The 27,163-nt window shown below is 44.5% G+C and overlaps 1 protein-coding gene across 3 annotated transcripts in view; it reads left to right on the top strand.

Annotated features, from left to right (window-relative positions):
- The window catches only part of LOC126159398 (disks large homolog 5-like), a 76,833-nt gene that overhangs the window by 20,496 nt on the left and 29,174 nt on the right, over positions 1–27,163 (top strand). For all 3 annotated transcript variants that reach the window (XM_049916514.1, XM_049916515.1, XM_049916513.1), the window contains exons 4-6: positions 4,760–4,908; positions 13,532–13,774; positions 26,145–26,345. In XM_049916514.1, the coding sequence (XP_049772471.1) occupies positions 4,760–4,908; positions 13,532–13,774; positions 26,145–26,345 (593 nt within the window). The remainder of the gene's footprint in view (positions 1–4,759; positions 4,909–13,531; positions 13,775–26,144; positions 26,346–27,163) is intronic.

Here is a 27,163-nt window from a genome sequence, read left to right as displayed (position 1 = left end):
AAGGATAATTGGCCCCCATTTTATCGATGGCAATCTGAATGGCGCAATGTATGCTGATTTCCTACGTAATGTTCTACCGATGTTACTACAAGATGTTTCACTGCATGACAGAATGGCAATGTACTTCCAACATGATGGATGTCCAGCACATAGCTGGCGTGCGGTTGAAGCGGTATTGAATAGCATATTTCATGACAGGTGGATTGGTCGTCGAAGCACCATACCGTGGCCCGCACGTTCACCAGATCTGACGTCTCCGGATTTATGTCTGTGGGGGAAGTTGTAGGATATTTGCTATCGTGATCCACCGACAACGCCTGACAACATGCGTCAGCGCATTGTCAATGCATGTGCGAACATTACGGAAGGCGAACTACTTGCTGTTGAGAGGAATGTTGTTACAGGTATTGCCAAATGCATTGAGGTTGACTGACATCATTTTGAGCATTTATTGCATTAATGTGGTATTTACAGGTAATCATGCTGTAACAGCATGCATTCTCAGAAATAAGTTCACAAAGGTACATGTATCACATTGGAGCAACTGAAATAAAATGTTCAAATGTACCTACGTTCTGTATTTTAATATAAAAAACCTACCGGTTACCAACTGTTCGTCTAAAATTGAGCCATGTGTTTGTGACTATTACAGCACCATCTATCACAAAGTGGTCCAACTAAAACATTCATATTTCTTTACGTACTGCACAAATATGTAATAAAAAGTGGGGGTTCCTATTTAAAAAAATGCAGTTGATATCTATTTGACCTATGGTAGTGCCGTCTAGCGGGCCAACCATAGCGCCATCTGCTTTCCCCCTTCAAGCTAGACAAGTTTCGTTCTTTGTAGTTCTTTTGTTTGATGCTTATTTCGAGAGATATTTGGCCCAGTCATGATCAATGGACCTCCCTGTATAGTTGAAGCTTACATTTGTACTGGCTCATAAAATTGTTCAAACAGTGCCTAAATATTTAGCACTCTATGAAAGATTAATATTCAGAAGTTGGTAACAAAATGGTGATGCAGCGGTGTCTTATTCTGATTGTAACTGTAAGTCTTCTGTTAGCAATATGGAGCTGGTTGTTTAATAGGACCGTACCAAGACATTAGTTTTCAGGACAATGAAAAACATGAAACACTGCATAAAAATTGTCAACATATAATTTGAAGATTGGTTTGCTGTAGCACCAACTGATATTTGTTTTTTATATTCTGTCATATTTGCTGGGCATCTACTTTCCACTAACTTCTAGTGATAAACCAGCAGAATCACAGAGGACAATAGTAACATTTCAAAACAATGTCAACGACATATAAAGAAACACAATTAGTTATTTCAGGCAGTTCCATAACGGAGATGATGATGACTTTTGATTTCATTTCCGTGAAACAGATGCATTGTAAGAGTTATTAGCACATGCCGACTTCATCACTCATAGCTTTCTTCATAACCAGTTTGTGGTTCATACTCTCCCAAGTTCCAAAAGCTTGTCACTTGACAGTAACATTAGATAGATGTTAGTCAGACAAATGTCCCAGTGCTCAAAACTATGAATTCCTCTAGTGAGACAGTCTAGTGTTTGGTTATGTTGGAAAAAAGGTGAGAAGAGATTAGAGAGACATCACCAAGAACTGCAGTTGGAGAGAACAGAATATGTGGATGAAGAAAGGTGAGTACTCAAGGAATGTGAACTTTAAAATTTTCCTGGCGAATTGACTGTTCAATCAAATCTCGGGCTTGCAGCTGGTCATCATTCAATACTTCGCACGATATTTCAACTGGGCACCTGCCGGTCATCTTCAGGTGAGCCGTCGCAAACTGGTGAAAATGTCCTCCGTTCCGCAATATATATAGCGTACTGTAACTATTCTGCGCATACGTCGAAAACTTGATAGATGAACCACACTGGCCCGCCGGCAGCGCCCTCCCTGGTGGAATAGTGGAACTCAGTCGCCGTCTGCATTGCTGTTTGCCACGGCCGTTGACGCACTCTGTCTTCGATTTGAGCAAATCGTGGAGATGATGGGATACTGTGCACTGTCCAGCTGGTAGCCGCTGTCACGGTTTAACAGATTTTCCACCAGTTGTATTTCTACGGATTCTTTAATAATGGAGTCCCAGAAAGATTTTGCTGTGGACAAAATCATTGTTTTCTCATACTCCATTGAATGTCCAATAGAAATACAATGTTCAGCAATAGCGAACTTGCTTGGCTGCAAAAGGCGGGTGTAACGTTGATGTTCAGTGCAGCATTCTTTCACGGTGCGTGTGGTTTCACCTATGTAAGCCATACCACATTGGCACGGTATCTTGTAAATTCCGGCCTTTCGTAGTAACAGACTGTCCTTAACTGATCCCCCAAGGTCCGCAATCTTCGATGGTGGTCGGAAAACCACTTTTACCTGAAATTTTCGGAGGATTCTTTATTGTTAGTGCCCTGTTACCTTGTGGTGTTTAGAAGGCTAGAGGTATGGTCTGCTAAGTGACTCTACCTATAGGAGGATTGATTACGATCCTACAGGACGTGTGCAATGGAAAACTTCAGCACTATTAAATTCCTCCTCCTTACCGCAAGAGACCATCAAGAGGTTAAGACCACATGGTTGTGTACCTCCGAGACTGTATGGCCTTCCAAAGATTCATAAAGAGGGTCTTCCACTGTGTCCAATAGTGAGCAACATTGGAGCTCCTACATATGATTTAGCTAAACATCTCACTTCCTTACTGAGACCTTTCGTAGGCAAGTGCTCACGTCACATATTTTATCAGTAGACTGGGGGCTCTTCGTCTTAGCAGTGTAGACCTTCTAGTAAGTTTTTATGTGGTCTCACTTTTTACAAAAGTTCCTCTTGCAGATTCTTTGACACTGATTGGTAACATGTTTCCTGTTGATATCACTGCTTTGTTCAGGCACGCTCTTTCTGCAAATTATTTTATGTTTAATCAAGATTATTTTGAACAGACTGATGGTGTCGCCATGGGTAGCCTCCTGTCTCTTTCGTGGCCAACCTTTTTATGGAGGATTTTGAAGAGAGCCCTTGAATCAGCTACTCTGAAACCAACAGTATTTTGGTGGTATGTGGATGACACTTTCATAGTGTGGCCTCATGGAGAAGATAAATTAATAGAGTTTCTACATCACCTCAACTCCATTTATAGCAACAACCGGTTCACCATGGAAATAGAGAAATATTGTTGTTTGCCTTTCTTGGATGCCCTGGTTCGAAGGAAGAATGATGGTTCTCTAGGGCATTCAGTTTACCGGAATCCCACTCGTACTGATTTGTACCTGCAAGCATCGAGTTGCCATCACCCATTGCAAACCATGAGTTTGCTTAAAACACTTGTTCATAGAGCTCATACTGTCTCAGATCTAGATAGCTTACCTCAAGAACTCACCCATCTAAAGACAGTATTCAGTGAAAATGGATATCCCATCCAGCAGATTAACAGGGCACTAACAGTTAAAACTAAGAAGCAGGAAGTGAATAAAGAAGAGAACAAGCCGGAACAATCTTTAGCTTTTCTTCCTTTCGTTGGCAACACTTCGTTTAAAATAGAAAGAATCCTCCGAAAATTTCAGGTAAAAGTGGTTTTCCGCCCACCATCAAAGATTGCGGACCTTGTGGGATCAGTTAAGGACAGTCTGTTACTACGAAAGGCCGGAATTTACAAGATACCGTGCCAATGTGGAATGGCTTACATAGGTCAAACCACACACACCGTGAAAGAACGCTGCACTGAACATCAACGTTACACCTGCCTTTTGCAGCCAAGCAAGTCCGCTATTGCTCAACGTTGTATTTCTATTGGACATTCAATGGAGTATGAGAAAACAATGATTTTGTTCACAGCATCGTCTTTCTGGGACTCCATTATTAAAGAATCCATAGAAATACAACTGGCGGAAAATCTGTTAAACTGTGACAGTGGCTACCAGTTGGACAGCGCACGGAATCCCATCATCTCCACGATTTGCTCAAATCGAAGAAGACAGTGCGACAACGGCCGTGGCAAACGGCAATGCAGAGGGCGACTGAGTTCCACTATTCCACCAGGGAGGGCGCTGCCGGCGGGCAGTGTGGTTCATCTATCAAGTTTTCGGCGCATGCGCAGAATAGTTACAGTACGCTATATATTGCGGAACGGAGGACGTTTTCGCCAGTTTGCGACGGCTCACCTGAAGATGACTGGCAGGTGTCTAGCTGAAATATCGTGCGAGGTATTGGACGACGAGCAGCTGCAAGCCCGAAATTTGTTTGAACACTCAAGGAATGTTTGAGGTCTTCTAAAAGAACATGACAACCCAGTTCTTATTGTGTAGATTAACATCCATTATTTTCACCCAGGTCATGTTTGAAATGTTCTGTTATCATTATCTTTCTATGCTAGTATTATTAAATAACCTCATACAATACTGATGCTGTTTGTTATAAACTTAGTTATTCCCTCTTTCCTGCAATTATCAACTTACCCTGCCAAGAATGTTTCCCTTAGTCTCCATTTGACAGTAACATTGTCATGTGTAAAAGAAATTTTGCTTCCTCCTGCAATTGTTCAGCAACTAAGTTAAAGAGCATTTCTCTCTATTCCTTCAACAGCATATTTCATTCACAACACGAGTGATGCATGATTGATGCATGTAGAGTGTAGAGTCTTCGCGTAGATGATCCTGGTCTAGGAGGAAGTGTGGTCGTTGTAGGACTTGTAGTATTACAGCTTTCAGTTACTCGTATTAGACACCCGTTTTATTTCAGATCAAAAAGCTTCAAGTTTGCTACATGAAATTCGTGAGCTGAACAACCTAACTTTGACTGTGAAAGCAGCATCTCAGCAGCTTGAGAATGGCATGAAGCTAATGTGTGACAGTAATTGCATCACATCGTACGGCAAGAATGCTAAGCAGGTAAGTGAAGAGGTCTACTATAGCATTTATTTTGTTGTTAATGTAACTGTATGTATTTGGTTGTTGAGGGTGTTACCTTGCTGCATTCATTAAGTTATTTGCCCGTTCAGTGTGCCAGCAAAGGTACTTTCATAAAAGAAATCTGTCCCCCCCCCCCCCCCCCCCCCCCCCGCCCCTCTCATATCTTCTAGATTCATAGAGCAATTTCATTATGATACTATTCCTAAAAACAGGAAAAATCCTCCTCACAAAGTTGGCATAGTGTTTCCCTCTCAAGCTGTGTGCGAAAACCACTTTAGTGGTGTTGCAGAGGAAGCCACTTCTCATCTCGACTTAGAAAGTATCATTCTCCATTTTTTTATATAACCTGATCCTACTGTAGGCAGCATTGCAGAGAGCTTTCATATACTGGTAGAACCTTACATAGCTATTCTTTGACATCGGTCCATTAACAGACAAGTATTACGCAAATGTTCTGTGAACTCAGATTGCAATACCTGGAGGCAAGGAGGCATTCTTTCAGGAAATCACAACTGAGAAAAATTATAGAACTGGAATTTGTGAGAAATGGGAGAATGACCCTACTGCCCACCAATATACATCTTGTGTAAGGGCCACTAAGAGGAGATTAATCAGGGCTTGTACGGAAACAGTTTTTTGCCCCTACCTCCATTTGAGAGCACAAGAGGAGAGGAACTGCAGCTATCCACAGAGGTCCAGTGTAGGCTGTGATCATCATATGACAGTGAAACTTTGTAGACATGTTCAGGTGGAATGATTTATGCGTTGGAAAAATTACTTCAAATTTTGGCCACCAGACGCAAATGTGGTGGTGTTAATTAGAGATGGGCAAAACTGTTCTTTTCAGAGATTCGATCAGAACTGTTCACTCCCTGAAATGAATTAGCTCTTTTTCATGACTCACCACTCATTTACAATAGAAAATAAATGGAAGGCACATTGCCCTTTAAACTTGGTTTATTCCAGTACTATACCTGTATTTTGATCTTATTTGATCCTATTTTGAAGTAACACAGATAATGAGTAAGAATTTTGTATTGTTTATTGAAATTTCCACGATATGACAAAGTTTTTGATTATTGATTTATTTTGCACTATCGTGGTTCTTTGGGTGATCGGAAAATGTTGTAACTTGAGATTTACATTAACAATATATTTGGCTATAATGTATTAAAATTTCATTAACCTCATACAAATACATCGCAAGCCATATATTTTTAAAGTGAACGTTTCCTTTCGAAGACGCCTAAAATCGCAGAATCCGTACCAGAATAAGAAAAAAATATGTAAATTTGACTGTAAAACGAAAGTGCTGCATATAGCCTTACGCAGAATAAAACAAGGAAAATATTGGTGTATCACATTTTGCGATACGTTTATCGGTTCGCTCGTAATTAAAGCGTAAATTCGAGTGTCCATAATAAAAATCCTATAGTAAGAGGAGTCATCAGGAACCTAATCTAATCAGTTTAAACAAATAAAAATAAAATAAAAACAATTGATGTATACATAACATAATAATGTAATATACATAGCGGTATTACTACGAAGAACAATATCCAGTGGGGACGAACTCCGATGCAGAGGCGCTGAGTCGAGCAGGTCGAGCCGCGAGCTGTATTACTGCGTGAGCTGAGACCGCAGAGACCGGAGTGACACCTGAGTCGCTTTGCTCGATGCTCTGGCTAGAGTCGAGATGGTGGGGTGAGCGTCGAGCGGGCGAGTTCCGTGGGTGGGGGGGAGCGGTGAACTCACCCGCTCAGAGACAAATCGTCCGTTCCCTTACGAGCAGGTTTTTGCAAGTAGTTCCTATGTTATCCGCTAGGTGGCTCTCTGTCCTGTTGCTCGCATCAACTGCCCAGAGGGCAGGACGTGCGACTGCAACGATCGCCGACAGAGTGCGATGCGAAGTTAAGCTGCGCCAGACACTGCACAGTGCACACGGCAGACGACGCACAGAGACGGCACGGCATATGTGAAACACAGAATCCAATGGGGCACTGCACAATGCAGGCAGCCAAGGTAGAAGCAGGGCAGAGGCCGGCACTGGCTGTGTTGTGTGGCATGCAGTGTGCTGTGACCAGCAGAGGCGCTGCTGATATGCTCCGTCTCTCTCTCTCTCTCTCTCTCTCTCTCTCTCTCTGCCGTGGGAAACGTTTGGAGCTACCGTTCTTTTTTCTGAATCACTGATTGTTCACTCCTTTGAAAGATTGAACTCTATGAATTAGTTCAAGAGCGGATCCCCCATCTCTAGTGTTAATGTTAGAAAGATGTATAGAAATGTATCCATATGTAATGGATTAGGAATGGGACATGGGCAGAAAAGGTCAAACAAGCAAGAAAGTCATAGCGTTGTTTTTATTTTTAATCTGTTACACAATTCATTCAATACGAGCACCAGAGACATCGAGATGCTGTGTCTGTGAAATGATGCGATCGACAGTTGGCCGCAGCAGTTCTGGTAAAATCTGAGCAACATATTTCTGTTTACTGGCCTTCAGAGCACATAGAGACCAAATGTGTCCCAGGTAAACACATTATTTTAGATCTTCCCAGAACCAAGTCATGTGGTTTCATATCTCGAAGGCCATGCATCTAGAAAATCTCTAGACATAAAACGATCACGGAAGGTTGCATTAAGCAGATCTTTCATCGGGCGAGCGACACGAGATGTTGCTCCATCTTGCATGAAAACAGTGGCTTCCACAGAGTTGTCTTCCAAAGCAGGAATCGTGCTGTAAGAGGACATCTCGATAATATGAATTCGTCACTGTATAGGTACTCACGAATGCACATTACACTATTTCATACAGAAAGGACAATGGCTCTTGAGTGTAACACAAGGTTTAGCAGTACCCCAAATTCGGCTGTGCTGTGCATTCACTGCACCCTGTAGTGTAAAATGTGCCTCATTGCTTCAAATGATGTCAGGCCACATGTCATAAAATTTGATCTGTGCCAGAAACCGAAGAGCAAATTCAGAATGTTGCTGCTGATTCAGAGATTCCAGTCACTGCACTGTCTGGCTGTTGTGCAGATACTAGTGTAAAATAAAACTCAAAACTTTCCGTACTGTTGACCATGGGATAGAAAATTTTTGTGACACAGCCCAAGCACTAGCACCATCTGGGGAATGTACTGCACAGTCAGTTACAAAAAAAAGCACCTCGTCAATACAGCACGGATGCCATACTGTCGTACAAGGTACAGTGCCAGATTTACACCTGGTGGCCAAAACTGAACCAAGTTTTTTCCAGGTGTTGACAGATGTGAAAATTACCGAACTATCAGTTTAATAAGTCACAGCTGCAAAATACTAACGTGAATTCTTTACAGATGAATGAAAAAACTAGTAGAAGCCGACCTCGGGGAAGATCAGTTTGGTTTCCGTAGAAATATCGGAACACGTGAGGCGATACTGACGCTATGACTTATCTTAGAACCTAGATTAAGGAAAGGCAAACCTACGTTTCCAGCATTGTAGACTTAGAGAAAGCTTTTGACAATGTTGACTGGAATACTCTTTCAAATTCTGAAGGCGGCAGGGGTGAAATACAGGGGGTGAAAGGCTATTTACAATTTGTACAGAAATCAGATGGCAGTTATAAGAGTCGAGGGACATGAAAGGGAAGCAGTGGTTGGGAAGGGGGTGAGACAGGGTTGTAGCCTCTCCCTGATGCTATTCAATCTGTATATTGAGCAAGCTGTAAAGGAAACAAAAGAAAAAATCGGAGTAGGTATTTAAATCCATGGAGAAGAATTAAAAAGTTTGAGGTTCGCCGATGACATTGTAATTGTCAGAGACAGCAAGAGCAGTTGAACGGAATGGGCGGTGTCTTGAAGGGAGGATATAAGATGAACATCAATAAAAGCAAAACGAGGATTATGGAATGTAGTCGAATTAAATCAGTTGATGCTGAGGGTATTAGATTAGGAAGTAAGACACACAAAGTAGTAAAGGAATTTTGCTATTTGGGGAGCAAAATAACCGATGATGGTCGAAGTAGAGGGGATATAACATGTAGACTGGGAATGGGAAGGAAAGCGTTTCTGAAGAAGAGAAATTTGTTAACATCAAGTATAGATTTAAATGTCAGGAAGTCGTTTCTGAAAGTATTTGTATGGAGTGTAGCTGTGTATGGAAGTGAAACGTGGATGATAAATAGTTTGGACAAGAAGAGAATAGAAGCTTTCGAAATGTGGTGCTACAGAAGAATGCTGATAATTAGACGGGTAGATCACACAACTAATGAGGAGATACTGAATAGAATTGCGGAGAAGAGGAGTTTGTGGCACAACTTGACAAGGAGGGGGGACCGGTTGGTAGGACATGTTCTGAGGCATCAGGGGACCATAAATTTAGCTTTGGAGGGCAGCGTGAAGGGTAAAAATCTTAGAGGGAGACCAAGAGATGAATACACTTAGCAGATTCATAGGGATGTAGGTTGCAGTACGTACTGGGAGACGAAGCTGCTTGCACAGGATAGAGTAGCATGGAGAGCTGCATCAAACCAGTATCAGGACTGAAGACAACAACCAACAACAACAACAACAACTACTACCACTACTACTACTACTACTACTACTACTACTATAAATAATTCACTCTGTGCTGTCTAGACTAAGAACAGATAAACAATATAAGGCAGTGAGAAAGTCGAGGATAGGCTGCAGCAGGTGGAGCATGCAGTCATTCGAGCAAGCCAGTGGATGTGGAGCAAGAGCTAGTGCATTCTGTACTGGTATTTTGAGTTCTGTCACGGGGAGAATTTTCTCAGAGAATGCTATTTAAGTTGTAAGAGAGAAATGCTTGTTTAGACACACAAGTGGTGTGGCTCTGTGGGTAAGTTCCTTGCTTCACATGCAAAGATATGGGACAGATCCCCATTTAGTCTTGATGTTTCCTTCATTTCACGTACTGTCTCTTTCTCCTCTGGACAACTGTCTCTTAATGTGGAAAAATACCAGTTGTGCAGTGGTATGGTGTGCGTCGAAGTTTAACACACCTCGACTCGCTAGGAAGAAAACGGCATCCCACCTCAAACAGGACCGCGTCTAGTAAACCACTACGGTGTTGAAGACAATCTGTAGGATAAGGACAACTGTAATTTTTTGTGTTAAAATAATCAGTTGTGTAGCAGTTGTCTTAAAAAGCAGTGCCCCAAAATGTTGTTTCCTCCCCATGCATAGACAGGACTATTTATGAGTCAATGCAGGTTGTCAGTAAAATAGTTCAGTGTAACTGGACAAAGCTAATGATGTTTTTCTTATTATAACATATCACTTCATAAAAGTGATAACTTACTACCTGTACCAGATGCAGAAGTATGAAACAGGAATTCCCCTATAGATAGTGTTAGTCATCAGTGTAGGGCCTGTGAGACCGCGTCTGCAGCTCCATCTGCTTCCTGAAACGGCTGATGACGAATGTCAGTGCACACGAATCCAAGTTCCGTACATCGGTATCTGTTTCAAACCTGTAAACTTGTCAAGTTTTTTGCTTACAAACTAAGAGTTACGGACAAGATTCATTTTTTTGATGTGAGAAAAGAGCGTGGGAAACCACCAAAAAAGTTAGAAGACAACCAATTGCAGGTTTTGAAGATAATGGGGAGTGGGTGAGGATGATGGGCAGTGATACTCAAACTCAACAGGAACCCCCAGAACAATTGAATGGAACTCAAAAAGCCATTTCTTTTTGGTTGAAAGCTATGCGAAAGATGCAGAAAGTGGGAAAATTGGTTCAGCATGAACTGAATAAAATACGGAAAGCAGATCAAAAGACCACTTGGGAAATACTACTCACCAGATAAAAAGAAAGTCGTTTCTCCATCAAATAGCGACAGGTGATGAAAAATGGATAATTTTGAGAATACTAAGTGTTGTAAATCAAATGTGAATCCAGGCAAACCATAGACATCCAGTGTAAGACCAAATTGCTTTGGAAAAAGACGATACTCTGTTTGGTAGGACCAGAAGAATGTCATCTATTATGAGCTGCTAAAATCTGGTGAAGCCAATCACACTGATCACTGCCAACAATAAATGATCTATTTAATTCGAGAATTAAGTAAAAAATGACCAAAATAGGGAAAAAGAAAAGTCGTATTGCTCCGTGATAACACCCCATCTCACAGAAAAATGGGTCAGGGAAATGACCCAGGCATTCAGTTGAGAAATACTAGGGCATGCTGCTTAGTTTTCAGACTTGGCTTCGTCCTATTATCATCTATTTGCATCACTGGGACACGCTTTTACTGAACAACGCTTAAATTCATATGAAAATGTATGAAAATGTCTCACTGACTGGTTCTTTTCGAAAGAACTACTGTTGTTGTTGTTGTTGTTGGTTTTTTTTTTGCATGCAATTCATAGCCTGCTGGAGAGGTGGGAGAAATGTATAAACAGCAATAGAAATTATTTTGAATGAAATATTGTCAGTCAGTTTCAAACAGATGTGTAATTATTGCAGCCAAATTCCAGTGACATACAGTACTTATACAACTGCTATGTTTCCAGTGAGTGATCGTCATCAGCACATAGGAATTTTGCTAAGTGAGTAATAAGTGAGAAGTAGAGAATTTGTTTAAATGTGCATGAAATCGGGAGGACGGACATCTTGTTTCCACAAGCAACTGGTTACCACAATACAGCACTCTGTGGAGATTCACCACTTCTCAGAGACAGCACTGCCCCAGAGAACCCTGAAGCTCGTAACAAAAAAGGAAAGCATAAGATACATTGTGTCTAGCCCATAAATTGGAAAGACTGGTCATTTAATGTGAACAATGTTAATGTTTATGGACAGAAATGTAGTAAAAGAAGTGTTTCCTGCTGCAATATTCAATGAATATTACAATGTTTTGTGAACAAGGTAAGCTAACCTTAGCAAAGCAAAAGGGGATCTCAGGTAATTGTATTATGGTTCTTATACTCTTTCAACTCATTCCTAATTTAACTACAAATTAACTGAGGCAGAACACAGGTAACATTTCATTTATGGCATTCACATCAGAACTATCAATATTACTGAAATTTCAACTGCTATAGCAGTAATGTGTGACAAGCTGGGAGTTTTGGTCGGACAGGAAGTGTGTTAAGATAGCCGAAGTTATGGCGACCGCTCGTGTAAAAGGGCCCTCGTAGTTCTGTTGGTACATTGTTATATATAAGTGAACCGAGCAATTGGTAACATAAGAAGAAAATTCTCTCTTGTCGTACTAATAATCCTGTGAAATTACCGTATTTACTCTAATCTAAGCCGCACTTTTTTTCCGGTTTTTGTAATCCTAAAAACCGCCTGCGGCTTAGAATCGAGTGCAAAGCAAGTGGAAGTTATGAAAAATGTTGGTACGTGCCGCCACAACTAACTTCTGCCGTCGAATATATGTAGCGCTTTGCAGGCATGCTTTGTAGGCACAAAGATAAATACTGGCGCCAAAACCTCTGCGTCAGTAAATAAATAAAAAAAAATAGTGGAAGACGAGCTTTTTTTCTCCGCCGCGAGTTTCGACCACTGCATTTTCATACATTATCCAACGAAGTAAATACAAATTCCGTATTGTTCATCTTCGAATGTAGCACAATTTCAGTATACTACGAAAATCTGACTGGCAAGACTGTTTGGGATGTTTGTCAATATGGCCAACTCTACGTTCTGAATTTTTTCCTATCTGTGAGAAGAGATGGTTGCTAATAGGAACCTGATGAAATTTGAATCACATACAGTATTCTCTTCACCATAAGAATAGTACGAATATAAACATTTTGCCATGTATTCTTTCGTGTTTGCTGCTATCTCATTTAAGTCCTGTCTGCCTAAAACTACGAAACTAGAGTGAGACAACAGCAAATGCGGAAGAACATACGTATCGTGTCATGTTTATATTCGTATTATTCTTATATCTAATAGTGATAGTCAGAAATGAAGCACGGCAAGTGACTAGATTTTTAAATCTAAGATGACTCTAATTTCTGTGCAGAATTTGATGTAATAAAGAAGCGGCCGCAAAGATTTTCAAACAGAGAAAAATTTTCGCCTAACTCTCGTTCAGAACATATTCTATCATACGCAGTCTATTATTTGATTCTTGTTGAACATTATCAAAGAAAGCAGCAGTGTAAGTTTTTTTTTTAGAATGCGACAAACAATGCATGACACAGTGCAGTAATGCATTTTCATCTTAAGAGTGACGCAAACACCTATAACAAAGAAAACGCAAAATAAGCAAAATAAGCAATCGATTCAAACCAGACGAAGCACGTGAAAAAGGAAGGGTATCCGTATAAATACAGACGGAGCACCTGACTCATAGCAATGGCTACGTGGTAAAGCTTAACTGCTAAGCTTACGACTCGAACCAAACTACTGTAGCTGTATCATCATTCGTTTGACCTAAATTGTCTCATATTACAATGGACCAACTTTGTTTCGATTTGGAGGTGCGGCCTAAAACTTTTCTCTCCCCTTGAATTTCGAGTCTCAAATTTCATGTGAGACTTAGATTCGGGAATTTTTTTTTCCTTTATTTAGTCTCATTTTTCAGGTGCGGCTTAGATTCGAGTAAATACGGTACAATAATACTACACTCTCTGTTACTAGGAGCAGCAGTCTTCACCATCAGAAACTCCTTCCATGGTCGAAAAATTTATAGCAGAACAGGAGGTGGTGATCGCAAAACTCGCGGAGTCTCGCATCTCGGCACCACCTGAACCGACGCAAGATGTAGGATTGTATGCTGAACTGATTGAGGCAGAAGTTCACAACGTAGCCCTGAAAAAGCAGTTGAAAGAGAATGAATCTAATATTGAACTGGCCACTGAAAGTCTGGTGCAGAATACTATGGTAAGTACTACGAGACTTCCCAGATTCATTACTTTTTGTGAATAGTACCCAAAGAAATGTGGACAGTTGTCATGTTAACAGAGCATGTTATCACCCTGTCACTGAAAATCTGAAAAAATTACTTAAATGTTTGTGCTGTTGTGGTTGTGGTCTCTAATCAAAAGATAAGTTTGATGCAGCTCTCCACAGCTGCCTATCACATGAAAGCATCTTCATTTCTAAATAACTGATGCGGACTCCATCCGTTTGAACCTGCTTATTGTAGTCATCCCTTGTTCTCTCCTACAGTTTTTACCCCTCGCACTTCCCTCCGTTAGAAAATTGACAATCCCTTCGTGCCTCAGGATGTGTTCTACCAACTGATCTGGTATTTTAGCCAAGTTGTGCCATAAATTTCTTGTTTCTCCAATTTAGTTCATTAGTTATTTGATCTGCCCATATAATCTTCCTTCTCGTCCAAACCATATTACATGTCTGCACAATGCTACACACCATATGAATATCTGCAGGAAAGAAGGAAAGACTTCCCAACCCTTAAATTTATCTTAAATCTTAGGAAACTGCTTTTTTTCCCCAAAATTTAATACTTTCTCCCAGACAAGAAACAAATTGTTTATAAACAGAAGAAATGTGTTTAGAGTCTTGAAATGAATACTTCAGTATATACAACACATTATTCCATTCATCCCACTACAGATGCAGTTCTTTGAAATAGGAAATGTATTGTCAATCTCATAGGAAAAGAGCATACTTCAACAACATGTTCTATCAGTATGAATGTGATACTCCTGCATCTGTTTTATGACTTGACTTCATTGCATGTAAGTGAACTAGATTGTGGCCCCCCCTGCGGGTTCGGGGGTTAGAATAGGCCCGCGGTATTCCTGCCTGTCGTAAGAGGCGACTAAAAGGAGTCTCACATGTTTTGGCCTTATGTGATGGTCCCCTCTCGGGTTTGACCTCCATCTTTCTAAATTATTCCGAAGAGCGAGCCAATTGGGGAAGGGCGCCTTACATGGTGCACTGTATCCGTCGTGCAATTAGACCTTTAGCCGTCTTTCTCGTCGTTGCAATGGTGTCCCGCTCGTTTTCGATCTCTTGGGCGATTACCACACTGCACTCTGCAGTGTTTCTTTTAACTGCGACGACGACCTTGGCCATTTTTGCACCTAAGATCCAGCACGGTAGCCAGTCCGTTGTGGTGGGGCCGCCATGTACCCTCTTGGTTGTAGCCCCCTGACAACACAGGGATCGCTCTACTGATGCCTGCGCCGTTAACTCCTCACGTATGCCAAGGAGTAGATGCCTATCCTCCTGGGGTATCAGGACTCCCGGCAACGGCCATCCTGCCAGGTGGCCTTTGCTGTGGCTGGGTGGCGCCCGTGGGGAGGGCCCTTGGTCGGAGTAGGTGGCATCAGGGCGGATGACCCGCAATGAAGCGTGGTACATCATCTCTCGCTGGTGGGCCACCACCAGCAGTCTCTAAGCGATCGAGGTCTAACCTCAACGGCAGGAAATACGATCCACGATCATTTCCCTCCCTGGCCACTCCATGGGAGGAACGTATGGCAAAAGAAGGCAGTGGAGACTATTCACCCCGGTTCCTTGTGTGTACGCGAGTTGATGGGGAATCGTTTATGTCAACCAAGCCCCAGTTTTTTGTGGAGCATTTAGAGGACAAGTTCGGGGAGGTGGAGGGCTTGTCCAAGATGCGCTCTGGTTCTGTGCTCATCAAAACGGCATCCTCTGCCCAGTCACGGAGGTTGCTCAATTGTGACAAGTTGGGGGATGTTTCAGTTAACATCACGCCGCATAAGAGTCTGAACATGGTCCAGGGTATTATATTCCACAGGGATCTTCTTCTGCAGTCCGACGATGAATTACGCGCCAACCTCGAACGACGAGGTGTTCACTTCGTCCGGCGCGTCCATCGGGGTCCGAGGGATAATCAGGTAGCCACTGGTGCCTTCATCTTGGCCTTTGAGGGTGATGTCTTACCCGAAAAGGTTAAGGTGATGGTTTACCGTTGTGATGTGAAGCCATATATCCCTCCTCCGATGCGGTGTTTTAAATGCTGGAAGTTCGGGCACATGTCATCTCGCTGTACTTCCAGCATCACGTGTCGGGATTGTGGACGTCCTTCGCATCCTGATACTCCATGTGCCCCGCCTCCTATCTGTGTTAACTGCGGAGAACACCATTCCCCCTGCTCGCCGGACTGTAGGATCTTCCAGAAAGAAAGGAAGATAATGTAATATAAGACCCTGGACCGCCTGTCCTACACCGAGGCAAGGCGGAAATTTGAGCGGCTACATCCTGTGCCAATGCCAACTAGTTATGCCGCTGCTGCAACACCAGTTCGATCTCAGCTCGGTCAGCATTCACCGGCCCCCTTGGTTGTGGGGGGCACTTCACTCCCTGTTGCTCCTGCTCCATCTTCTTCAGGAGCAACACCACCCCAACCACCGGGGACATCTGTTCCCCCTTCACAGCCGGAGAAGCGTGAGCCTTCTTCGGCTCCTCTCGCTCAGAAGGGGTCCCTTGGGGCCCTCCCATCCCAGGCTTTGCCCAGTGCCAAAGCGGACACCCGCAAGGTTGTCAAACAACCACCGGTCGCTGGTCGTAGGGCGTCACGGTCGTCTTCAGTCCCAGAGACTGACCCAGTGAGGCCCTCCCAGCCAGAACCACCTAAGGCTCAGCGCGCAAAGCAGTCGAAGAAAAAGGCTCCCAAGCATCCTGAAATTGCGGTGGCACCTGTCCCACCGCAACCTTCTCCCTCTGCGTCCGAAGATGAGGTGGAGATCCTGGCGTCCGCTGAGGACATGGATCTCGCCAGTCCCTCGGATGCAATAGACAGCTGTTGTCCAGGTGGTGACTCAGTAGCAGCAGGGGCCCCGGAGGCGTAATCTGCCTCCCCAGTCCCTTCACGCCTTTCCCATCCATGGCTAATACCATCCTCCAGTGGAACTGCAGCGGTTTTTTCCACCATCTAGCTGAGCTCCGCCAACTTCTCAGCCGTCATCCTTTCCTTTGCATTGCTCTGCAGGAAACTTGGTTTCCAGCACTGCGAACCCCCGCCCTCCGTGGGTATCGGGGTTATTTTAAGAACCGAGCAGCTTATGAAAGGGTGTCTGGTGGCGTCTGCATCTATGTCCTTAACTCTCTTCACAGCGAGTTTGTACCTCTACAAACAGCTTTAGAGGCTGTCGCTGTTCGGGTGTGGACGCCACAGGCTATCACCGTCTGCAGTATTTACCTTCCACCTGATGGTGTTGTCGCACAGCATGTCCTGGCTGCTCTGATAGCCGAACTGCCGCCACCTTTTTTGCTGCTGGGTGATTTCAATGCCCACAACCCTCTATGGGGTGGGACTGTCTCCGATGTTCGCGGTCGGGCCGTGGAGCATGTGTTGGCTCAGCTCGACCTTAGCCTCTTGAACACCGGTGCTCCCACGCATTTCAGTGTGGCCCATGGCTCGTTCTCGGCCATCGATCTCTCTATTTGCAGCCCTGGCCTTCTCCCATCCCTCCACTGGAGAGTGCACCCTGACCTGTGTGGTAGTGACCATTTTCCCATCTATTTGTCACTGCCCCAGTGTCATTCTTCTGGGCGCTTGCCCCGCTGGGCTCTCCACAGGGCTGACTGGCCAGCTTTTACTTCCGCTGCAACCATTGAGTCTCCCCCACAGGGTGACACTGACGAGGTGGTTCGTGTTTTAACCACGTCCATCATTTCAGCGGCCGAGGCTTCCATCCCCCGTTCTTCTGGCCTCCCTCGGAGGAAGGCTGTCCCCTGGTGGTCGCCGGAGATTGCTGAGACTATTCGCGACCGTAGGCGGGCTCTCCAGCGTCATAGGCGGCACCCGTCTCTGGAGACCCTCATCGCCTTTAAGAGGCTCCGTGCCTTCGCCCGCCGTCTTATTGCACGGCGTAAGCAGGAGTGCTGGGAGCGGTATGTTTCCTCCTTGGGCTCCCGTGTTTCCCCCTCGCTCGTGTGGTCCCGGATACGGCGGATTTATGGACACCAGACCCCTACGGGTGTCCCTGGGATCTCTTTGGACGGTGCTGTGTGCACGGACGCTGCCGCCATTGCTGAACACCTTGCTGCGCACTTCGCTACGAGCTCTGCGACTGCAGCTTATCCCCCCGCCTCTCGCTCTCTCAAGGAGCGGGCCGAGCAGACGCCATTATCGTTCCACACGCGTCGTTCTGAAACTTACAATGCTCCTTTCAGCGAGAGGGAATTCCTCGCTGCCCTCGCCGATTGCCCTGATACAGCACCAGGACCGGACTGCATCCACGCACAGATGCTGAAGCATCTCTCCAGGGACTGCCAGAGACACATTCTCGCGATATTTAATCGCATTTGGAGTGAAGACGTGTTCCCGTCGCAATGGCGAGAGGGTGTTATTGTCCCCATCTTGAAGCCCGGTGCGGACCCACTGGCGGTGGACAGCTATCGTCCCATTACCCTCACCAACGTTTTGTGCAAATTGCTCGAACGTATGGTGGGGCGGCGTTTGTGTTGGGTCCTTGAGTCGCGCGGTCTCCTCGCTCCATCCCAGGGTGGCTTCCGTCGGGGCCGGTCTGCAGTGGACAATTTGGTGCGGCTGGAATCTGCTGTCCGTATGGCCTTTGCCCGACGTCAGCATCTCGTTGCTGTGTTTTTCGATCTGCGGAAGGCGTATGACACCACATGGAGGCATCACATCCTCGCCACATTGCATGAGTGGGGTCTTCGTGGTCGGCTCCCGGCTTTTATTCAAAGCTTTTTATTGCGCCGCTCTTTCCGGGTGCAAGTCGGTGCCACCTCTAGTTCCTCTTACATACAGGAAAATGGGGTCCCGCAGGGCTCGGTGTTGAGCGTCTCCTTATTTTTAGTGGCTATTAATGGTCTGGCTGCAGCAGTGGGGTCGTCGGTGTCTCCTTTGTATGCCGACGACTTCTGCATCTCATTTAGCTCCACGACTACGGGAGTCGCCGAACGCAGGCTGCAAGTCGCCGTTCGCAAGGCAGTATCATGGGCTCTGACTCACGGTTTTCAGTTCTCTGCACCCAAGACTCGAGTTATGCACTTCTGCAGGCGTCGGACGGTCCACCCTCATCCTGAACTTTACCTCGACGGCCACCTGCTTGAAGTGGTGGACACTTGCCGCTTCTTGGGACTCGTGTTTGATGCCCGGCTCACATGGGTTCCTCATGTTACTCAGCTGAAGCAAAATTGCTGGCGGCACCTCAACGCCCTCCGCTGCCTTAGCCACACGTCTTGGGGTGCAGATCGCTGCACGCTGCTGCGGTTGTACCGAGCCCTTGTGCAGTCCCGGCTTGATTATGGGATCCTGGCCTATGGGTCTGCGTCCCCCTCAGTGTTGAAGTTGTTAGACCCCATACACCACTGTGGGGTTAGGCTTGCCACTGGCGCTTTTCGCACCAGCCCCGTGGATAGTCTACTGGTGGAGGCCGGGGTTCCCCCGCTGCGGATTCGCCGCCATCGTCTGCTCGTCGACTATGCTGTCCACGTTCATTGCTCGCCAGATCATCCCAATCGTCGCCTGCTTTTCCCTGCTATGGTCCTCCATCTGCCCGAACGGCGACCTAGGTCTGGGCTTTCCGTCGCTGTCCGCGTTCAGTCCCTGCTGTCGGAATTGGGTTCATTCCCTCTTCTGCCTCCCTTCCGGGTCCGTGCACCTACGCCTCCCTGGTGTTTGTCCCGGCCGTCCGTCCGTCTGGACTTGGCACAGGGACCCAAGGACTCGGTTCCGCCTGTGGCCCTCCGTCGCCGTTTTCTTGCTCTCCTCGCCTCATTTTCGGACTGTGAGACTGTCTACACTGATGGTTCCCTGGTTGATGGTCGCACTGCCTACTCTTTTGCTCATGCTGCTCATGTTGAGCAACGCTCCTTGCCGGCTGGCTGCAGTATATTTACTGCAGAGCTGGTGGCCATATTGCGCGCTCTTGAGCATATGCGTTTCTGCTCAGGTAGGTCCGTCGTCATCTGCAGTGACTCCCTGAGCAGCCTTCAGGCCATCGACCGCTGCTATCCCTCCTCTCCTCTGGTGTCCTCCATTCAGGAGACTGTTTCCGCCATTGCCCGTTCTGGTCGTTCGGTGGTCCTGGTTTGGACGCCCGGTCATGTTGGCATCCCATGGAACGAACGTGTCGACAGGCTGGCCAAAGGGGCGATCGACGCCCCGGCTTTGGAGGTCGGCCTTACGGCTCGCGACCAGCAGATGGTGTTGCGCCGTAAGCTGATTGGGATGTGGGCTGCTGAGTGGCGTGGCATGACATCCCCGAATAAACTGCGGGCTGTCAAGGGGACGACCGATGTGTGGCGTTCCTCCCTGCGGGCTTCTCGCAGGGACTCGGTAATCCTGTGTCGGCTGCGCATCGGCCATACATACCTGACGCACGGCCATCTGTTGCGTCAGGAGGATCCCCCCCTGTGTCGGTGTGGGTCCCGGCTGACGGTCGGCCACATTTTGCTGGAGTGTCCTCGACTGCGCACACTCCGGCAATCTTTTAATCTCCCGGGCACTTTGGCTTTGGTTTTATCTGACGATGCCTCCATGGCTGATGCCGTTTTAAATTTTATCCGTGGTAGTCCGTTTTATGGTTCGATTTAGGGAGGTCCTGCACCTTTCCTTTTCTGTGTCTTTTGTCCTTGTGTCTGTTGCTGTTCTGCTGTGTCGTGAGATGGTTGGCTCTTTCCCTTTTTTGTTCTCGTGGTCAGTCAACCAGTCTCCGGCCGTCTTCCTTTCTTCTGCTTCTTTCTGTCTGGTGTTCCTCTGTCCTGTTCTTGTCTGTAATGTTTGTTGCTCCATTTGTGTTCTTTTAGCGCCTGGGGGGTCGTCTCCTCCCCCTTTGGTTTTTACCTGCTCCGTAGATTTTCGGCTCGCCTGATTTTGGAATGGGGGACTGATGACCTTCGCTGTTTAGTCCCCCTTAAACATCCCAACAACCACCACCTAGATTGTGGCAATTTTTTGTGGAGATTATAATACCAGACCTGATCGTATCCCCAGCAAATAAAACAAATTGCATTTATACACCAAGGCAATTACTGATCGCAAACTTTCACTTGGCTGCCGGTTGTAGAATGCTGGGAGTAGAGGCTCGCATACGGCTCGTAGCACATTGGCTGTTGCGACAAGCTCCACCTCCTTCTCATAGGACAGCCAGCTTACAGCTGCAGCTTATAAAAGAAATGGAATAAGCATCACCTTAATGTTTGAGTAATTGAAAACAGTTATTACTACAATATAAGTATTACTTCCAAAAACAATGAGGAATGTGTAGGTAGAACTAAAATCTTACAAAACTAGTTGCTTCCACTGCAGTTGTCCATGGTTGTGTCCATGCTAGTGGACAGATTCGGTGGTGCTGGATGGACACGTGTTAATGACAGTGTTGTCAACGGCAATTTTCATCACACTGATGCGCCTCCAGTAATCTTCCTCCAGCTCTCACATTTTCAACAGTAAAGTTCCCACCCTCACTGGTGATAGACTGATAGGCAGCATTGGCGAGATTTGACATGTTTCCGGCAGAGATATCCGAGGTAGCATAGTGGTTTGCAATGTGGACTCGCATTTGGCAGGACGACAGTTCAATCCTGTGTCCAGCCATCCTGATTTAGGTTTTCCAAGATTTCCCTAAATCGCTTCAGGCAAATGCCGAGGTGGTTTCTTTGAAAGGGCATGGCCGACTTCATTCCCCATCCTTTCCTAATCCGATGAGACTGATGACCTCGCTATTTGGTGCCTTCCCCCAAATCAACCCCCCCCCTCTCCCCCTTCTCAGCAGAGATATCCCTCATAACATTTTGTTCTCTGAATTGTCGTTTCAGTTTGGCCTGTGCAAACTCGGTTGCATTCAGATTGCAGTTGTATGGTGGCAACTAAATAAAATTTAATGAAAACAAAATATGATCCCTTTCCACAAAACAAATAATTAACAAACTTTATACTCAACACCCCTTCTGGCTGCGTTTCTGCCATTCACAAAATCAAGCTGACTCGGACATAAGTTGCAAATTCCCGTATTGCACAAACTTTCTCGTGTATACATTTGCATAGTTCTAATGAAATATCACATTCTCAGCTTATGTATGCCATTCTCGCTCCATCCCTCGATCCCTCGATCCCTCGATCCCTCGATCCCCCCTCGGCTGTAGTTTCAGTTCATACAAAAGATGAATACTTTACGGTCCGTAATTCAGTTTCACAATGCCAGCGCCGTTACTGTTTGTTTTAAATAAAAGTTTGTATCTCCAGAAGTATGGAGGTTATTGATTTGAAAATTTAACACTATGGTTGTGTTATCAATAGAATTTGGTATACAAAGTATGAAATAGATTAATATTTAATAGTACTACTTAGATTCGTAGAGGGTATGAGGAATGTATTGCATGCAGCTTTAGTCAAGGACATGGCTCGCACGGCCCAGTAGCCAGAGTGTGTGAGAAACAAAATCTGCTCTCCTCATGGCTCCATGCCAAGCTACGCTTTCAATGCAAGATGACAACTCATAATACAAGGGAGGATTGAAAAGTTTCGGAATCACCACAAGAGTTCAGCACTATTACAACACATATCACATATATTCATTGGACTGTTGCCTGTAAACACGTGCCACATCAGTACTCTTGGGGAAAAAACTGTTGTGGTAATGTGGCTCTGTTGTTGTTCCTGCAAAGTAATTTGCGAAGAGTAAAAAATTGAGATTCGAGCAGTTATTAAGTACTTTGTACAGAAAGGTATGAAAGCAAAGGCATTGATGCCGATTTCCAGAATACACTGGAGGACTCTGCTCCTTCATATACAACAGTTGCCAAGTGGACAGATGAATTTACATTCGGTCAGGAGTGCTTAGATGATCCGCGCAATGGTCAGCCGAGATGTCATTACTCCAGAAGTAATTGCAAAAGCGTGTGAAATTGCTCACGCTTGCCAGATGTCATCTGAAAGGGCATATCGTATTTTAACTGAAGAATTAGAAATGAAAGAATTATCTGCAAGATGGGTGCCGTGACTCTTGACGCTGGATCAAAAACGCACGAGAATGGACATATCAGAACAATGTTTGGCCTGTTTTAAGAGAAACGAACAGGATTTTTTCACCGGTTTGTGACCGCAGATGAAACTTGGGTGCACTACTATACCCCAGGAAGAAAGCAAAGGCAACTCCTTCAGGTCATGGCATTAGTGTTCTGGGAAGCAAAAGGGATCCTGTTTGTACTTGTAGATTATCTCCCCACTGGGCAAAAAGTTACTGAAGAATACTATGCTATTATCCTGGACAAATTGCAACAAAAAGACCAAGGAGGAAAGTTAGCAAGGAAGAAAGTGATCTTCCCTCAAGACAATGCGCATCCGCACACATGTACCATCACCATGGCAAAATTACACAAACTAAGGCATTAATTGTTGCCACACCTGCCTTATTCACCTGATGTAGCTCCACTGGACTTCCATATCTTACAAAAACTGAAACTTTTTCTTGGTGGATGAAGCTTCACTTTAAATGAAGAATTGATGGCCGGAATTGGCAACTGTTTTGCAGGCCTGTAGGAAACTCATTTTTGAGATGGGATCAACGCAATGGAACATCGTTGGACCCAGTGCATTAACCTACAAGGAGACTACACTGAAAAATAACAAACATTTCAGTGATGTAAGTACTTTTTTTTTCTATTTCGTTCTGAGAACTTCTCAAACTGCCCTCGTAACTTGCTGTGGTACAATCAGATGGCAATTTCTCGTCGTGCCTACTGATCTGCTGTACAGTGCTGTTCACGACACAGTCCATCAACCACAGGTATTGTTGATGAGCAGCGGACATGTTGAGCATTTACAGTAATGCTGCAGGCTAAAGCAATGAACTAAAATTTGTACTGTACTGAAATTGGAATCCTGGGTTTCCTGCTCACTACACAGACATGCTGATGTTATGCCAAAGTTGCCGCTGCTACCAGAGCTGCAGTGAATACTCTTGTAATCTCCCTCCCATATACAAATTCCAGTTCACACCTCAGCCCATTGCTATTCCACTTCTAAACTCGCGTCAGTATTGCAGAGGCTCTCCAATATTGGAATAGTGCCTTGGCAGTGAGTGAAATGGGATTAATCCTGCCTGTACATCGTGTAAGTTGATGTTTCTGCCTCAGCCTATATCATTACTGTAGATATAGGTGAGGAACATAAACTGTATGTGATTAATCTTGAGTGCTTGTTATAAAGATAATCTTTACTGAAAATTGATTGTTGTGCTAAGTATTGCTTTTATAACAATGAAAACAATTTTTGATAATGGAATGTAATTGAATAGATAAGATTTACTCGTCAACCGGTGGCAGAACACAGATGGAACACGGCATCTTTCCTTTCCATCCCGTCCGTCAAGTCTTCCCTGACACGCAGTTCTGGGTGATTTTCCCCAAATCTGTGCCTTTTCCTGGACCTCTCCAGTCCTTTTCCTTCACCTCTCTTCCTTCCCCTTCAGCTCTTCTGCCTATAGGAGCAGCCTCTGCCTCTGAAAGCTTGCCTAGCAACCTAATTATTGCTTTTGTATCGTACAAAGTGCTATCTGTTGGTTATTTTGCACACTTTTTGGTTTCAATAAAACCCTATGTCATTTCAAGCATGTGTAAATTTTTACATCACTACCTATGTTATTTTGCGAAGTATTGAATTTTCAAGTGTTAAGACTTTTGGCTAACCCTGTATTATTAATAATTAATGTGTACTGTTCTTCTGAGTCGGCACCAATTCACGAGAGAAATCGTATATAAAATAATAAAAACATGTCACTGAACAATTATTACTGTCAGTCGTGACTAATGCGTGTGGCCAGTGGTTGAAAATACTGCTACAGTTGTAAGAGTCTTTTATTTAACACACGACCAGTTTTGAGCTATTAATATGCCCATCTTCAGTTGTCGTACTGGAAACAGTAAGAGACTGGAAATAATTTTTACACTCGGAAAACGCACAAAGAAAACAAAAAATCCATAAATTTAAAAACTGGCGGTCGGGCTAGGTGCCGCGAAACGTAAATCGGTGCCAAAGTGACGTCGGGCAGCACTACGGAAGACTGCCCGGGTAAAGAAATGTGTAAATAATACCGGAACACTTACGCTCGGTACTGTGACCCCGAGGGCCGTGTCGGACGAGTAGAAGACGTGGTGTGCTTCCGATGGGCGCAGGTAATACGTTACATAAATTTTATGTCACAGCTTCCACTCAGTTTTACTACAGTTCTGTGCTGCCTCGGTCGACATCTTTCTTTACCGTGCGTAATGCACTGTTAACATTTTTTGTGTAATGTTTTTTAATGTAAATCACCAATTCAGATTGGGAATGGCCGGGCTAGTGGTCTCGCGTTCTTCTTCCCGCCAATAGATGGCAGTACTTTTGCCACTCTGGTTTACCAGTTTGCTTCCTCCTTCGTGCCTGCTCTACTCCGAGCTGTGCACTCGTTGGTAGCACACGGCATCTTGTACTCGCCACTGTGGCTCTCGGAGTCACTGCACCGAGTGTAAGTGTTCTGGTATTCTGTGCATATTTCTTTACCCGGACAGTCTTCCGTAGTACTGTCTTGTGTTACTTTGGCATTGACTTAGGTTTCACAGCACCTGGCCCAACCAACAATTTATAAATGTTTTCAAATTTATGGATTTTTATGTTTGCTGCTTGTAAAAATTATCTCCTATAACTTCCTATTTTCAGTACGACACCTGAAAAAGTGGTCGTGTGTTAAATAAAATGACCTTGCAACTGTTGCAGTATTTTCAGCCTCTGGTATAATTCTCAGTTGTGGATGTTCCTCCGACAGGATTGATTGTAGTGCGTGTGGATTAAGTTTTGAGAACAAGAAACGGTAATATTTAGTATCGATATATTTTAGGTCGGCACCGTAACTGGCGAGCTTTTAAAATTACCGTAGTTTCACAGGATTGTGCTACCTGACCACGAAATTGTTCCACTTGACCTCCTGTAGGCATTACCGGAAACGTGCAGTGGTGTTACAGTAAACAACTAGAGTTGTGATTAAGGAAAGTGCATCACACTGTGAATTGCTTTAAGACAGTTGTGCATATACTGTCAAGTGGTTCAGCATGTCCTCACAAAATATCACGGTGAGATCTCGTGATAAGCTGACTACAGTGCCGTCACCCTCAGGTGCAATAATATTGTTTGACTAATACTACTGATAACGTTGTCGATTGACTTTTGTGGGCAGTGACAGCTGTCCTTATACCAGGGATGTTGCAGCTGTGTCAGATATTTAGCACGGTAGCTGGAAAGAAAGCAAATCAATTTGTAATTATATACTTGAATTTTTTGCAATGTAAATGTTCTGTCCATTTTCAGCACGCATTATCAGATTCAGCAGACATAGAAGTTGTAAGAGAATGGGCAAAGCTTCAAGTTACGAGACAGACTAGTGATATAGTCTGCCGTTCACTGAAGGAAATAATTTCGGCTGGTAGCTCACTTCGTTGCGACAGAGACTTTCTCCGTGTTGTTCTACTTGATGCTGAAAAGAAACTTAATGCACTTGATGAAAGATATGTAAGTATTAGCTTTTGTCCTACATACACATTACATATGTAAGCTGAAATAATATACCATTGGACATATGCAGTGCATAGTTCTAGTAAGTAACTACTAAAGCACTGAGTGGTCTGTATTTCCAAATACTTACTTCTATTCTTTCAAAGTGTTGTTGTTGTTGTTGTTGTTGTTGTTGCCGCAGTCTTCAGTCCAGAGACTGGTTTGATGCAGCTCTCCATACTGCTCTATCCTACGCAACCGTCGTCATCTCTGAGTAACTACTGCAACCTACATCCTTCTGCGATTTTTACCCTCCATGCTTCCCTCCAATACTAAATTAGTGATCCTGTGATACCTCAGGAGGTGTCCTACCAACTGATCCCTTCTTCTAGTCAGGTTGTGCCACAAATTTCTCTTCTCCCCAATTCTATTCAGTACCTCCTCATTAGTTACGTGATATACCCACCTAATCTTGAGCATTCTTCTGTAGCACCACATTTCGTAGGCTTCTATTCTCTTTTTGTCTAAACTATTTATTGTCCATGTTTCACCTCCGTACATGGCTACACTCCATACGAATATTTTCAGGAAAAAAGACTTCCTGACACTTAAATCTGTACCGATGTTAACAAATTTCTCTTCTTCAGAAACACTTCCCTTGCCATTGCCAGTCTACATTTTATATCCTCTCTATTTTGACCATTGTCAGTTATTTTGCTCTGCAAACAGCAAAACTCATCTACCACTTAGTGTCAAGTTTCCTAGTCTAATTCCCTCAGCATCACCTGATTTTATTCGACTAAACTCCATTATCCTTGTTTTGCTTTTGTTGACGT

Source organism: Schistocerca cancellata, unplaced genomic scaffold (genome assembly GCF_023864275.1).
Source record: "Schistocerca cancellata isolate TAMUIC-IGC-003103 unplaced genomic scaffold, iqSchCanc2.1 HiC_scaffold_1132, whole genome shotgun sequence".
In the NCBI taxonomy this organism is placed as follows: Eukaryota; Metazoa; Arthropoda; class Insecta; order Orthoptera; family Acrididae; genus Schistocerca; species Schistocerca cancellata.
The sequence above is the reverse complement of the archived record's forward strand: the minus strand, read 5'-3'. Positions and strand labels throughout refer to the sequence as shown.